This window comes from Aphelocoma coerulescens, chromosome 1 (genome assembly GCF_041296385.1).
Source record: "Aphelocoma coerulescens isolate FSJ_1873_10779 chromosome 1, UR_Acoe_1.0, whole genome shotgun sequence".
NCBI lineage: Eukaryota > Metazoa > Chordata > Aves > Passeriformes > Corvidae > Aphelocoma > Aphelocoma coerulescens.
This window is the reverse complement of record NC_091013.1, coordinates 80,578,427-80,594,975: the sequence shown is the minus strand read 5'-3', so window position 1 is coordinate 80,594,975 and position 16,549 is coordinate 80,578,427. Positions and strand designations below refer to the sequence as shown.

The 16,549-nt window shown below is 38.7% G+C and overlaps 1 protein-coding gene across 1 annotated transcript in view; it reads right to left on the bottom strand.

The window, feature by feature from the left end:
• PGR (progesterone receptor) overlaps positions 1-16,344 on the bottom strand; it is a 33,882-nt gene extending 17,538 nt beyond the window's left edge. Inside the window, exons 1-3 of the mRNA XM_069014971.1 lie at positions 15,098-16,344; positions 13,754-13,905; positions 2,108-2,224 (exon numbers count right to left, since the gene is read on the bottom strand). Of these exons, the coding sequence (XP_068871072.1) occupies positions 2,108-2,224; positions 13,754-13,905; positions 15,098-16,269 (1,441 nt within the window). The 5' untranslated portion in view covers positions 16,270-16,344. The remainder of the gene's footprint in view (positions 1-2,107; positions 2,225-13,753; positions 13,906-15,097) is intronic.
• Between the last annotated feature and the right edge of the window lie 205 nt (positions 16,345-16,549).

The following is a 16,549-nucleotide window of genomic DNA, read 5'->3' as shown; positions in this document are numbered from 1 at the left end:
TCGAAAAAGGTGATGAGAAAGATGAAGATTTTACTCTATTCATACCTGATAGTAATAAAATAAAAGTCAGAGCACCTTTATCCTCAGGTTTTGTAAGAGGACATAACATCTTGATAAGAGGATACACTAATAAGGACCTACCATCTCATCAATACGGCTGCTAAAAGTGTCCAAATTTTCCTGTTTCTAGTACCTACACCCAGAGAAAAATGTATATATTAAACAACCCTATTAAAAAGCTAGCATCCGTAAATGCACACAAAATGTAGAATGAAGTCAAGCCTGCTGGCAAGTTTTCCTATGTAGCATTACTATGCAGAACAATGCTGAAGCAAAAGGACTAGACAATGATAGTGAGCCATCTCACACTCTTCTGCTTGTTCAAACTGCTGCCTGTGATGTTGAAACACATGTGGTTTAGTTGTTGGTGCTATGCAGGGTATCATAGATGAAAATTCAAGTCAGATCATCATCAAACTCTCAGCTGTGCAAAATTCACAGCCAGGAATGAATTTTTATCTGTATTAATTTATGCCCATTAGAATTATAGAATGGTTTGGATTGGAAGGGATCTAAAGATCATCTAGTCTAAGCCCCTTGCCTTGGGCAGCTATATATTTTAAAGATCAAATTGATCAAACCTTGCATGTTCTCCCAAATTTTAAAAGGCAGGCACTACATCTGTCAGCTCCTCTTTTCCTGAGTCTTCATTCTTACTCTGTATTTTCCACAGCCTACTCTGGACCTCTGCCTCCTTGGCTTTCTCCTCTTCCAATGCTGGGCAAACAATGCTTTCGGTTCTGCCTTTGTAGTAGTACTGTTTCTCTACTGCACTGCTACTCCAGCTCTAAAACACCACTTCAATCTGAGAAGGATCCAAAGACATGTTCTCCTTTTGTCCCTCTCCCCTCAGCCCAGTGGCACCAACGTGCTTGTCAGCTCCATTTGTTTTTTTTTTTACTGAGAGGTGGCACTGACTGACCATGTAAGAATGACACAATGGCCGTGTGTGCAGAACACTCCAGCTCCATGGAGCTTGCATTCAGCTTACAGCAGCTAGAACCACAGAGCTGTGCAAACTATCAGTCTGAAAACTATATATATCTTTTAAATTATGAATGAATGCTGATCAGCAAGATAAGGAAATGATGTACAGTATAAAGTGCCAGCTCTTCCTTCAGGGATAAAAATCAATACTTAAATGTGGGGGAGAGAATGCAGGGGAGAGGGGGAAGAGAGGCAGACAGACAGAGGGCTTCGATGTGTTAAATAGATTATATTGGAAATAAAGCAGCTTTTTGTCCTTCCCTTTTAATTTTTTTTTTTTTAACTCCCTTTAGGAACATATTCTTTCTATCATTTTTATATAGCCATTTTTTATAGTGTTAGCCATGTATTTTCAAGCTTCGTGCTGATCCAAAATATGAAAAAAATACAAGGAAAAATAAACATCATTCCCGCCTGTTAGCCCAGCAAAACTTGCTGTGTGACTACCTGATCATACACCATTTTCTCCCTGTAGGTATTCAAATGCACAGTGCTCAATTTCATTTCATGATATGCAAAAAACCCCCAAATCTGTTAGAGACAGAACTAATACAAAGATGGGATTTCCAAGCATCTGGTATGCAAAGTCCGTAGTATTGGTGCAACCACTGCCTGGCCCTCTCTTGTGGAACAGAAGGATACAATTTTGACATGTACTCAAAGCAATGATGGACAGCACAATAGAAAATAGAAAGGGACAGTACTGATTCATGATTTTAGTGTCAATTTCAATCTGCTTCTTTATTTTTTACCTAAATCAAATTATCTGATCCAAAATTATTAACAAATACACTCCAAAGACATAACTCCTTTCCTTTCAAGAAAATGAGTATAACGGTACACAGAGATTCTTACAGAAAGGTATTTTTGTTTCAAGGTTTCCAGACTCACTAAAGAAAAATTCTAAGAAATTATAAAACATTAGGTAATTCTTCCAAAAATAACATTTGAATGTGGTTCTTTTCTTTACATTATCAAAGTAATGTTGTTTAACCTCGACAGACTGAAGATAGTGTACTTGACTGCCTACTTTTACAAATCCCCTTGAAAAACAGCTCACCTCCCAGGACCATACCAGCTTGACAGCACTTCCTCAAGCGACACGCTGGGCAGTTCTTCCTACGGATTTTATCGACTATGCAGTCATTTCTTCCAGCACATAAATAGTTGTGCTGCCCTGTAGGCAAGAGAAAAACAGGATGAATACTACATTTTCTAACATGACAAACTTATTTCTGTGTCTAAATGTTTCAAAAATAACTGAAGATTCGAAAAAGTGCACTTGAACCATAAAATGAAAACTCTTTCATTTTACCTTTTGACTAATCATGTTATTATTTGAATATAATGTTTTATTTGGCCTGTTTAAGGGTGAAATTCTCCTTCATGAAATTCCAAAATAACTAGCAGGCAGCATGAACTGCTTAAATTATTGTACTTACAATATTTCTTAAGTAAATCAAGCATGAGGACAGACCATTTGTTTCTTTAAAACTTCTTTTTCTTTGAAGTTATTGATCCTGTTTTCAAAGAACATAAGTAAATTGTGCTGGGATTGATGTAGAGCTTCTGACAGAAAAACAGAATGAAGAAGTTGGTCAGTGCAAAAAAAAAGTCCCTTAAGCAGGGTAAATGACCTCTGATGGAGAAGCAGCTCTATACTAACCCTACTGAAATACCAGCTGAGCAGGTGCAGCCAACAGAGCCAAAAAGGACAAATAGAAGGAGGCTGTAACTGTGTGGTTTAGGTTAGCTTAGTTTATTGTTTAATTCTGAATGACTTGGTTAGAAAGAACCTGGCATTACTATAGTGAAATGGAATCCTTTCAATGAAATTAGCTTTCAGCAAAGCAAAAGATTAAATGGAATATTGTGGATATGGACCTCCAAATATAACAGAATTCAGTACCAAACCTTTTAAATTTTCAGACTTCTAGACCTAGAAAAGAGTTAGTGCTGAACCCTGCAAAATAATGCATTTGTTTCTGTGCTAACATTTTAAAAGATAAATAATTTACTTTTAACCATAACATTAAAACCAACCTGTTTGCTTTTAGTGAAAGAAACCCAATTGTCTGAAATTCATTTTCATAATGATTTCTTTTTTTTTTTTTAGAAAACTACAGGTAAACAAAAACAGTTGCCTCACACATTACCTGGCAACAAAAAAGTCCTTAGCAATGTTTTAATCAGAAGAAATTCTCATTTACTTTCTCCCATTAATTCTAATCCTGGACTCCCTCTTACAGGAGACATTACCACAAGTAGACAAATGAATAAAAATCTGTCTTGCTATTGGCAGCAGACCAGTAAGCAAAACACTTATTTTGAACAATTCTTCCTTGGGATTACTTGCAGATTTTCCTCATCTTTCTTTGCCTTTATAAGCTACAAAGAGCATTCAGTCTTTTTATAAGTGACAACAATTTCAAAACTCCATTAGTTTAATTAAAATCCATGAAGATTATCTCATCTCTTTGGCATTCTAGGGCTTTAATGCACACCTAATTTACAAAGGAACGCTTATGTATAAGTTAAAGTTTTGTTTGTTCTTGTCTTGTTTTGGGGGTTTTCTTTGGTTCCCTGAAAGAGGATTTCTTCTGGACCTCTCTTCCAGGGAATTGGTTAAGTCTACACAAGATGATCTGAATCCATATAAACTTTGTCCTGCTTATTATAACTCTAAGACTGAACAACACCTTCACATTTACAAAACAAATCGTAATTGAATCACAGTTATGAAAACTACACTTTCATGTTCATATGTTCTGAAGTTTCAGATTAGACAGGATTGAATAGTCTCTCTGCCCAGTGTATACCAGGCCAGAAATGAAATCTGTTACCAGAATCTGGGCACAGTAATATTTGTTTAAAAGCCAAAACACTGCCAACCCAACCCTCCCAGGGGATTATGGTGACAAAAACTCAGGCACTTCTTGATGCTTACTGTTAACAACTTTGTTGTTTTCAAGACTATTAAGAAACCACAGTCATATCCTGCCCTTGACTTACACCTTCATGTGAGTTTTCTGCTCCACTCATCTCTATCCCACATCTCCCTGACACCTTCTCTCCCAAGGTGTATTCTACTCATTTTGATTCAGCTGCAACTTCTTTGGAAAACATGTAAGGTTCAATTATTTCGTATTTCATCTGTAAAGGATTTTTTTTTTTATTATCATGGTCACCTGAGTGGATCTCATACCAGTTGATTAATCTGAGTAAATGTTCCCATTTGAAATCACTTCTACCATTGTGCAAAGCTGGATTCTGAGAAACTGTTACTTGCTTGGCATTAATAATTTAGGGACAGCAGCCATCTGAAGGAGAGACTGTGTAATAAACGAACACATGCCAGATATTTGCCTAATTTCAAAATGATAGGAAAATATTTAGTTAGATTAAGATGCCTGGAAGGTTTTTCTGGGATGATAAAATAATTACTTGAAAATATATTTGCTACAGTTCCATCTTCAGGATCATTTAGATTTGAACTAATTGTCTTCAATATGGGAGCATTGCAGTTATACCAAATGGTATGTACTAATGAAGTACCCAAAACCCCCTGTGAAGATAAAATCACCATTCAATTGGTAACTTGATGTTCAGTATCTTTTCTATGACTACTATCATTATAACCAGGAAAACAAAAAACAAAACAAACAACTACATACTCAGAAAAAAAAAACTGGGTAGTAGTAGTAGTATAGTCACTAGAGCACAAGTTTGAAAGTAAAGGTTGGTACTAGCATTTGTTACAAAAATATGAACCTGGGAACTTTCTGGCAATTGCCTCATCTTCAGAAAGCTTCATCCAATGTTAAGTTTCTTATGCATGTTTACTTTTCACTATTTTTTGAAAGCACACATTGAGGGTCACTCTTGATGTACTGGCTCATGACCAGCTTGATTTAGAAAATACAGAGGTGATTTTATCTGTCGCTTAAATGTTCCAGATTCTTACATTTTTCTTAACTTCCATCAAAATCCATTTGTGTTAGCAAAGGTGCAAGTTCTAATGTAGGCAGGCAAACACAATTTTAAGTCCTGTAGTGACTACTGCTATACTGGGAGGTTTTTAATCCAAATAATGCTGGAAGTAGCACATACAATATCTTTACAAACTGCACTACTAACAGCTTACTGACATGCTGTAAGTCGCTTACAATCACTCCAGTAAAACTCATGAGCTGCAGAGACTTTGCAGATGTACATATGTTTATGGAAAACATAAAGCTTTATCTGCACCTGGTGTATCAGATGAAGCAATCAATTATTTGGGTAAGTGCATCTGTGCTGAACTGCTGCCACCCTGCACAGAAGCAAAGCACTTGTTTGCAAACTCTCAGTTCCTTCTATCTGCAAAGAGTACTATCTCCACTCTCTCTCCCAAATGTGATTCTGCCTCTTTGTACCTCTCTTAACTGCCACTGCTTTTGTATAAAACCATCAACCTCTGGAGGACTGTTCTTTGCAGAACACATCATGGTGTTTTATTTAGCCTAGTTTTAGATTTCTGTCTAAAGCTTGCAGATATCTATTGCATCTCTTTGCAAATAATTTTACTGCCAAATGTCTCCCAATTTCAACTTTTTGCTTCCTGAAGGCTAGCCTCAAGGTTCTGCTCAATAATTTTTTAACAGTATGTTTTACCTCTTCAAAAGTACCAATTAAATAAAAAAAAAACCAAACAAACAAACAAACAAACAAACAAAAAAACACAATGGAATTGTGGAAGCTGACAATAAACATGGGTTTAAAATTTAAAAAATGGAAAATAAGTTCATCTGTCTACCCAAACTAAACATAATGGTGAAGATGTACCTTTTGAGTAAAAATCTGACTTCTGGAAGCTAAGACAATAGACTAGGCTAGTCCTTAGCTTGTGGAAAACCTGACTTGTCAGAGCAAATACAGGGTAATTCTTACCCTGAACATGCTCTGACAAGACAGGTTTTCCACAGCTAGGCAAACAGTCTGGCCTAGTTCATCCTTGGTAAAATGGGAAATACAACTATATCGACTTTAGCCCAGATCTAAATGTAACACTCTTCTATTTACACAGCTTCAATGTGCAAAACAGCAAATATGGGTCGAATTTATGTCTCAGGATGTGGTTTTATGAGATTTGGTCTTGGAGAACTAGGAATCTATACTACACAGTCTCCATGTCCCTGTATGCTATTCCATGCTATTAGTCTCCAAGATTCCACACACCTCAAATAATGTTGTTGGGGTTTTTAAATTTAATATCAATTTTATTTCTGTGTTAATATTTTCTCTAAAAATTAAGTCCCTGAAGTGAGACTTCTGACTCTACTTACCCAAAACCCACATCCCCCATGGACTTTACCATGCATAATCTTTTGATAAAGATTTACATTTCCCTCTTTGCCCATGGAAGTAAAATTCTCATTTTCCAATCCTAAGTAGGTGTCGGGACTTCTACTCTATTGCCTATATTGGTATAAAGAAAGATCTGCTACTGATGCAAATCTGCTCCACAGCAGAGAATTAAGGATTCAATGGACCAAAGAGGACAAAGAGTGGAAAGCAGAGGAACTTGTGAATATATTCCATCCTGGAATCTAACTGAAATAATGTGGAATTTCTTTCTTCATAATAATATATTTCATAGTGAAAGAAATAAAAATGATTTTGTAACACCTTTGACTGATTCTTTCTCCTTCTTGTATACTGATCTCAAAATCTTCCTGCCTTTTGCTGTGAATCCTGCAATACTATTCTTTTTCCTTCCAAAATCACTTCTCCGAAGAGCAACCTCTGAAGAGAGAACACTTTTTTAATGATATCTACAAAACAGAACAATTAAATGTAGCTATCTTGTTTTCATTCATTTCTAGAGTGAAAAATTGCAATCCTGTTTTTTAATCTTTTTACATTTCTCTGTCTGTTCCACCATTTCAACCAAGAAAGAGAAAACAAAACAAGCCCAAAACCACAGAAAAACAAAATGAAACAAGATTAAGTCATAATTCATGGAAACTATGAGCTGCAAAATTAGGAATACTGTTTCATATTGATTTTCAGTTGGTTTGCCTAGACTGTTTACCACTGCAATGCCTTGAAATGCATAAAATCTTGGAGTCTAAATATGGGAACAGACAACAGTAAAAATTTTCCACAGCTAATACCCTTTCAGGAAGATATGGTAGCTTCTACAAGTCACTATTTCCAGTTCTTTTTATGGCATTGTGTCACAATTGTTCCTTGGTCATAATTTCTAAGTAATTAACTCCATCAGTGACATAAATATATAAAATGATGGAAGTGTCAGCATTTTTGTCAATAGGGGGTCTATTTCTTACAAATACAAAACATGGGATTTGGACACAAAACCTACTTGATAAACACACCAACTATTTCAGAGGTATACAGAACTATGGTATCAGTTGTTCTGCTTTTGATCCCTGAGTGTTATGTTCTTCTATCAAGATGAGACTCTTTATATTTGCTTTTCAGTCATCCTATCAGTCTAATTTTAATGGAATTATTGCACATTGCCATGATGAGTTTTTCCGTGTATATTTTCCTTATATTCCTTGACTTGTCCTACAACTGAACCAGTGGGACAGGATCATGCACTATGAGCAATACAGATGGAAAAACACAAAAAAATTTGTAGCAGAAAAAAGCAATGTGCAAAAAACCCAGGTATTGCTGCCTCGTGATTGAAACACCTTAGATTCATTTGATGCTATTTGATTAATTAGATTTTAAATTGTAGACACCTATCAAAACACTCCTAGTGGTACATCATGACTACTGTGGAACAAATACAGCGATGGACACCCTCAAACCCAAATCTACTTTTAGCAGAGGACAGTTTTACTATAAATACTTACACTTTATATATTTATGTCACAAAATTTATAAATATTCTAATACTTCAACTAAGTATGATTTTAATATGTGAAATAATATAATAACATCTATAATACCTTATATATAATACTTAAGTAATATGAAATTAGTATTTCATACGCTTATTATATTTTTTTATATACTACAGAACTGAATTAGGTACCTTGGTGATATGGGTAGGACTCATATCACCAAATGCGAACAGAGTACATGGTCATCTGACACTCCTTTACACTCAGTGCTGAAAAAGAGTTAGTTAGAATACTGCCATTTTCATCACAAGTACATATTAGAAACAAGTCAGTGAATTTCTTCCTAAAATTTCTTGTTTCTCTCCATTCATTGTAAAATGAACTTCAGATGAGTTCAGGTTACTCACATTGTGCGTTTGGGAAGTTAGAACTGAGTATTAGCCACCCTGAGCAGGCAGCTGGTGGTGCTCTTCAAAGCATGCAATTTTACACTACCTGAAATAGCTTCTAATCCACCTGAAAAGATGTTTAAGATAATATACAGTACTGCTTCTAAAACACTATGTAGAAGTTAAACCAGAAATTTTAATGATTGACATTTCTGCAGCTGTTCTAAGCCATGTCTATTAGGAAAACAGTGGTAAAGTCACTATTAGAGCAGTAGGAAGCCCAGCATTAGCACAAGAGCCAAAGCACCAGAACAAATGCCACCTCAGCTCACTTCACTGTTGTGCCTCATATAAATCAATCCATCAAATTGCTGCTAGTCAAATTGCTGGGCAACAAATACTTTTGAAATGTGATGAAGATACATAATTATGTATTGATGCAGATTTTCTTCTTTCCATTTTCATGATGCAAATTCTTTGAACTCACAAAAGTGACATTTTCCGTTTGTATTTTAGGCTCCTTAATAAAGCAATTTTGTACATTTCAATTTGAAAAATCACTTAGATTTCTGTACTTTAACACATTTTGGCCATGTGCAAAATAGAAGAACTTCAATAACATCAAATCTGTTATATTGAGTGAAAAGCATTTTTATCTCTCAACCTGCCATGTCTATGCTTTGTGCGTTTGCATGTTTTCTACTCCATGAAAATTTCATCACCATCAGGTTTACAGTACATGCTGTACCAAATGCTGATCCCAATATCCAGACTGGAATGTTGGATTAAAAATTAGAAAACCCTTCAGAGTTAGGAGAAAAAGGAACTTTTAACACCAGCTTTATCAATTTTACTGCTGAAAGGGTCTCTACAGTATTGTATTTCTCTCTGTTTTCAAAGAGCATTTTCTACTAGTGGCTGGCAGTTCTTTAAATAATTGTCATGCTGTACCATTTTATATTCTTTAGCTTTGGAAAAGCACAGCTGTTTAGACCAGCAATTTTCCTTATGCATAGTATTTCACTCTGTACATAGTGAATCACACTCCCATCACAAAACTAGCATAACACTGATAAGGTCAGATAAATTTTATCAGAAAGTTTGGTTGAATTCATGATCAACCTTCTTACTGTGTAGGTGTAGCTCATCATCAATTACTGCACGGAACCCCTCCATATACAGATAGTGAAAAAATCTCACAGAAATCCAACTTTCTGCCAGTTTACCAAATTCAGGGCTCAGAGAGAAGAAAAGTTCACACTTGGCCAGCTAAATGTTATCTGCTACGTATGCTTGAGCTTGCTCCCTGATGCCATTGATGCAACAGAGTTGCTACCCTGACCTTAAAGCACATATCAACACTAGACAAATTCTATACAATCATTTGATCAAGTTTGTAACACATTCTCAGGTAATTAAACAAACCAAGAGTCAGTTTCTGACTGATCTGCTGTAATATCCTGTATTCATGTTGGTCTCAAACTCTTTGGGTTTGGGTTACTGCTTTCCTTAGATATCAATATTATAAACAAAGTACATACACAAATACAGAACAAAAATAAGAAGTGAGAGTTTATGATAGGAAAAACAGCATTCAAATTGTTTTTCAGGATTTAAGTAATTTAAACTTTTCATTAGTAAAACCACTGCAAAGGAGACACTTCCAGCAAGAAGGCAAAAATGCAGACCAACAAGAAATCCTGTGTTAGCAACAGTGTAACTCCAGAATACCAAAACTCTTAACACTGGGTTCCTGTTCAGGGAAGATATTTTATCTTGGTGTTCCACAAGCATTTTGATCATAGCTGCCCTGCATGGTTTTGCATGAAGGAATCTTTATAAGACATCACAAATGACTGTTTGGCAATTTAGTCCAAGAAAAGTAAAAGTTGACATCGTGACCTTCATTCTCCTCATGCCCTGTTAGAAATATTCTCCTCTATGTTTGTAATCATGAATGAGATATATTGGTAGCACTTAAATGATGCCTGATCATCAGCAGCAAATTACTTTTCAAATACAGTAATTCCACATATTTGAAAGCATTTTGAATATTATTTCTGAAATTTTTTGATTTCTATCTCCAAAATGCTCATCACTCTCCGCTCACTGACAGGAACAGCAGTACCCCATCAGCACATATAAATATAAATATATGAATATAAATAGCAGTACCTTTCATTGTTTTCATTATACTCAAAAGAGATCTTTAAAGCATTTTTAAAAAGCCTTGTAATTTCTTTGTACATTAAGTGAATCTACAGACTAGTGGTTATTTGTAAGGGTCCAACAGAAAACCTCTAAATGCAAATAAATGTTTCCTAGGAAAAAACAACCCAGTATCTTGGTCTCTTTTCTCCTCCTCACTTGCAGTAGTAACTTTTTAAAATATCTGCTATACTAGTGGTTCCCAAAGAAAGAACTTGTATTTTTGTTTAACCTACTTCAAGATTTTGACTTAAGAAAAATATGTTTATTGTATTATCACCAACCTTTTCTTCATATGTATAGCCACATATGGGGAACCAAGAACCCAAAAGACAGAAAGTATCTACAAAATCATATATATTTTAGAATTCAGTGCCAATAAATGTTTTAAGTAATCTTTGTGATCCTCACACAACTCTGACCCCTTGTTAAGTTGTATGTGTATGTAGTAGTTACATTCAAATGTATGATTAAATCATAATTAGTATAAACAGTTTTAAATGATGGTTCAGTCTGAGTATTTTAAATAATCTGGTTTTATTTCAAAAAAATTAGATATAGGGAAAAAAAAGAGTTTTCTGGATAGTATAGCAGTCCATTTTATTCAAATGGAAGTACTTAACCAATAAAGTATTATCCTCACACCAGGGAAGGTAAAATAAATAGTGTCTGACTAGAACAATTTCTGTGAAAAAAAATTACAAAAAATACATAGGCTGTTTGATTTCAAACAGCAAATGCATCTCAGATTACAGAAATAATTAAAATAGAAAATAGACATTTTCCAACAAATGTAATGTCACTGTAATAAGTACTTTTTTATCTATGCACAAAACCTCGTAACATACAAAAAACGATCACAAGATAGAGAAAATTCATGAAATACCCAGCTATTTCCAAACATGTTCTAATTTCTCATAAAGATCAGTACTGTATGGAAATGATATGAAAAGTAGAGTTTTGACCAGGAATTTTTACTCACAAAATGTAACATCTTATTTGCATGAATTATTATTAAAATACATGTCTGTAGTAACACTAAAAATTTTAAAAGGTAAATACTGCCTTTGCACTCTGAGAAGTGATGGGCAGGGAGACATTTCATGGAAGAAATATGTCTCAAATTTATGCAATTGCCAGTGTGAATTTTAAACAGTATTTTCTATTGCATTTAAATTTCTCCTCTGTTTCTTCCTCCAGAGGAGCAATTTCCCACCATTATTTCTGATATGAAATTTTTTAAAAAGTACTTCAAGTTCATATAAAATCAAGTATCTGTCAATAAATGGGATTGTTTCAGTACTGGTAATTCTATAGTATACTGTAATGAAAGTAAGAAGTCCATCAGTCCATCTCTAAGGAACCCCCTGTAGTCTTGCACTTTCTACACAAAAACAAGTATAACAGTATTTGGTTATTTTGCCAATGCCCACAGTGCTCGTGCTTGACATTCCTTCCTATCAGATTCAACAACCTGTATCTTTTCTGATTACAGTCAGGTTTCTGATGTAGTTGTACATTCTTTGAAAATCCTTACTAAAAAACTCAAATACACTTCCCCACCAGAGTCTCAGTCTGTGGAATCATTTAAAAACTAAAATTATGAAGTTGCTATTTAAAACATAAGAATTTTGTTTATGTAATGACATTGACCTCTCATTTGTCTCTATATACTTCTGTATTCTCAACTTGGTAAGACCCTGCAAATACAGACTTTGAATAACCTGTGAAAAAAACTTCAAGATGTTCCTTGTATCAAGTTATATTCCTTCTTAATATTTCTCATTAAAATACTTCTGCTGAACAGTAATAAGTTTTTGAGCAGGTTCACCTACTGCAAAAAGAACTGGGTACTAAATAAAAAAGAGATGATATCTAAAAATGACAGAATCAAATTCAAAGAAAAAATTACAATATTACTATACAGGTAAAAAGCAAAAATAAAATTTATTTTAAAATACAGCACTCATAAATTACACTACACTCAGCATTAAAACTTCATCTCACTGACTTTTTTTTAAAAAATATTTGGCTGATTTAGCAAAACATAACAAAAAAATGTGAAGCCAAACCAAGAGATCAGCTAGGAGTCAGAGAAACTGAAATGTATTCCTGAAAGTGACTTAACAGCTTTGCAACCTAACACAAATGTTTCTAGTAGTTTTCTCATGAAACCCATTAAATGTGTTAGAGAAAACGTGGCTCTGGCTCAAAAATGTACCTAGCCCACCAAGTCCACTTTGCAAATACTTAATGTAAAATAAAGGAAGAACATGAGCATATGCTTAAAGTAGAAAGTAACAGCACTGTGAAACAAAAAATCTAATTATATTATTTTACTAAGCATTTACTTTTCCAATATTCCCCTTTTTATTTGGAGAGAGATAAAGTCTATAAAGCTGAAAAAACTATGTATCACAACAAGAAAATACGTGATGCATTTTTTTTAAGGAATCCTATCCATTTGAACAATGGTTTTGTTAAATATACAGGAGAAATTTGAATACCCTAGTTCTAACAGGATCAGATAAAAAATCAAAAAAGGAGACAAAGCCTAAAAAGTAGAAGGATTTGTTTTACTGCTTTATCTGTTGAACTATATAAAATTATCTGCTCTTTTATTCATATTTAAAATTTCAGTGGACAAGGCATATAATATAATCCAAAAGAAAAAATAAACACAGGTATTGCTAGTGTTTCATTAAACTTCCAGCTTGACTTTGCAATTCAACAACTATTTGGAACAAGTCAAACGCATTTATTGTTATTATGACTTGAAAGAGTTCAGTGAAATTTTAAATACTTCCATAACTCCCAGGAAGCCAAAACTCTGCAACTTGAAAGCAAGAAACATTTCATGACTTCAGAAAGTGAACAAAGCCAAAATAAATTTTTCTCTGCCTATCATTAGTTCTTACCCACAATATTTTCCTTTGAACACCATTTATACTTTATAAACCAGGTTGTGTAATACACCAAAATTTTATTTCATTCTTCCTACCTGGAAAGATTAACTGATAAACAGTAAATAATAAATAGAAAAAAAGTAAAGTAAACCAAATAATACTAGAAAAATCTATTAAGGAAGAACTTTTTCAATATTCACTGTAATATTTAAACAGAGTTGACAAAATAAAAAAAAATTACTACAGGGATAATATTTATAAAGATGAGCAATAAATAAGCAGTATGTCCTAGCAGTGTCTAGAAGACATATTTCAGATAATTAGGAACAATGGCATCATATAGTACCTTCCATTGCCCTTTTAAAGAAGACTTTACAACTTCCACAGGTAAGTACTCCATAGTGGCAACCTGAAGCCTCATCACCACAGATGAGACAAATCTTCTGGGGTAGCGATTCAAAACTGAACTGAGAACTTTGGCTGGTTTCTGTATCTGGCCTTGAAAACAAAAAGAATTAAAAGAAATTAAAGATCTAGCTTTGCACAGTTAACTACTTACCTGAATTAATGAATTTTATATTAAAAACTTCATTTTAAAATTCATTATCAAGATACAGAAGGACAGGAAAAAACTAAAGTATGATTGCCTTTCTGCTTAATGGTTTGTCTCTTCTATGGTACTACAGGAAAGGAGTGCAAAAAAGCATAAAGTTATATTTTAATCCATTTAGCGAAAAAAGGTACCATCTAGACATTCTGTTAAAATGTTCACCTTCCTCAGATCAACAACTCTTGTGAGTGAAGTCATAGCGATGACGTTTTACTCCTGCACAGAGATAGAATCAGATAGATGTCCATTGAGTTTCAAAGGCCTCTTTCATATGGGAAATATGAAATATCATTTCAACTTAAAAAATCTTTACTAATCAGTTTATCACCTCCCATTCATCTGCCGCGTTCTCAGCAGTAACTAAGTCTGATGGGGATATCAATGATATTTCCAATTCGTCTCCAAGAAAAGGCAGACAATCTAGGTAACAACTGTATTTACTAAGAGAAAAAATTTCCACTGAAACTGTACCATTGTGTGCACGGTTTTTTGTATCTATTTCTAGGTAATGCACATCTCGGCATCATAGTACTCCATTTCATTCTAGAAAATCAATATACAAGTGTTTCAGTTTCAGTTTTCTTTTTTTTGTGCTTTTTGAGGTTTGGAAAATTTTGGAAAATATTTGGGTATTGATGAATACGGTATCGCTGCCGGTGGGAGCAACCTCGAGAACCTGCACGCCCCCTCTGGAGCCGGGCACCGGCTCGGACATCGGCGGGCCTGAAGTCCCGCAGCGATAACAAACCATTATCTCCTGGAACGTCATCGTGCCCAAAGCCGCGAGGTGCCAGCTGCGGAGCTGACACTGCTGGTCTCACACCGCGCCGGGACACCGCGGCGTGGTCAGGCAGCGCACGCAATGGGAACGGGGCTGCAGGCGCTGCCTTAAAGCCCAAAAACGCCCTCGCCGAGAGAAACTTCGCCCGTCCTTTCCTCGGCATCCCCTTACCATTGCCCCGAGGCGCCCGCCGCGCGGCACGGCCGCCCCTCCGGCAGAGGAGGTGCGGAGCTGTCCGGCCGCGCAGCGCGACCCCCCCGCCCCGTCCCTCAGCGAGCCCCCCGCCGCCCCCGCCTTACCGCGCGTAGCCGAGGTAGGGCGGGCACAGCTGGGGCAGGCCCTCCTTGAGCACGGCGGCCGGGAAGCCCAGCGGCTGGTGCCCGTTGAGCCCCAGGCCCGGGTAGAGCCCCGGCGGCGCGGCCGAGGTGGAGGGCAGGCTGTCGGGGGCCGCCGCCGCCGGCCCGTAGGCGCTGGCCAGGAGGGTGGGCTCCGCTTTGTAGAGGACGCACTCCAGCGAGGGCTCCTGCCCGGCCCGCGGAGCCTGCGGGTAGTCGTGGCAGCCCGCCGCGGGGGTGGCCCTGCCGCCCGGGTAGCGGGCGGCGAGGCCGAGACCCTCCTCCTTGATCTTCAGAACGGGCTGGACGTCGCCGTAGGCGAAGGGCCCGTCCTTGGCGTCGGGCGGCGGGAAGCCGTAGGCCGGCAGGTCCGGGGCGGGGGGCGAGCAGCGCGGCACCGCGCCGCCCTCGTACTCCGGCCCGTCCAGCAGCTGCCGCGTGCGCGAGGCCAGGAACGCCGAGTTGAGCGGCAGCAGCGGCACGTGCAGGTATTCCTGCCCCGCGTCCCCCGCCCGGGACCCGCCGGGCAGCGTCCCGACACCGGGGGCATCGCCCTTGGGCGCCGCGGCGGGACCTTCCGCGCCGCCCCCCGGCCCCGCCGGCCGCGGCTTAGCGGCGGGGACCAGGGCATCGCCGGGCGGCCAGAGCGCTGCGGGACGCGGCGGGGGCTGCGAGAGGTCCGGCGCTCCCGGGGCGGCTTCGCCCGCCTTCTGCGAGGGGCTGCTGCTCATCGGGCCGTCGGGCGCTTCCACCGCCTCGAAGAAGGACCAGGGCGCCGCGGCCACGGCGGAGCTGGCATGAGCCGCGGGCGCCAGGAAGGTGTGCAGGACGGTGTCCAGGGAGTCCTTGACCGAGAGGGAGCCGCTCCCTGGTTGGTAGGAGAGGGAGTCCCGGCCGTCCTCCTGCCCCAGATGCTGCTGCTGCGGCTCTTCCTCCTCCTCCCCTTCCTCCTCCTCCTCCTCCTCTTCGTCCTCCTCCTCGTCGCTGCTCTTGGGGTAAAGCAGCCCGTCCAGGGAGATGTCGATGGACTCCGCTTCCTCGCGGAAGGGATCTCGGCCGGGCTGACCCTGCAGCAGGACCGCCCCGTCTGTGGCAGGCGGAGGTGCTCTGGGCTCCTTGGCTTTCACCTCGGTCATGCTGGCTTGGGGCAGCGATGGACGCTGGCGAGTCTCCGGCCCGGGGGGCGGTCGGGCAGCAACAGAGTGCGGGCAGCCGGGCAGCTCTTTACATCCTGGACGTGCCCGCTGCGGCGGTGGCGCGGGTCCTGCTCACATGGTGCTGCTCTCGGGGGGACGGCTCAGCCCCGGCCCCCGCCGCCGGGACGGGGATGACTCGGAGCCGGGGGCGGTGCAGGGAGGCGAAAACGATGGGAGCGTGTGCGGGAGGCGGGCAGGAAATCAGGGTGCCTGCCAGGCT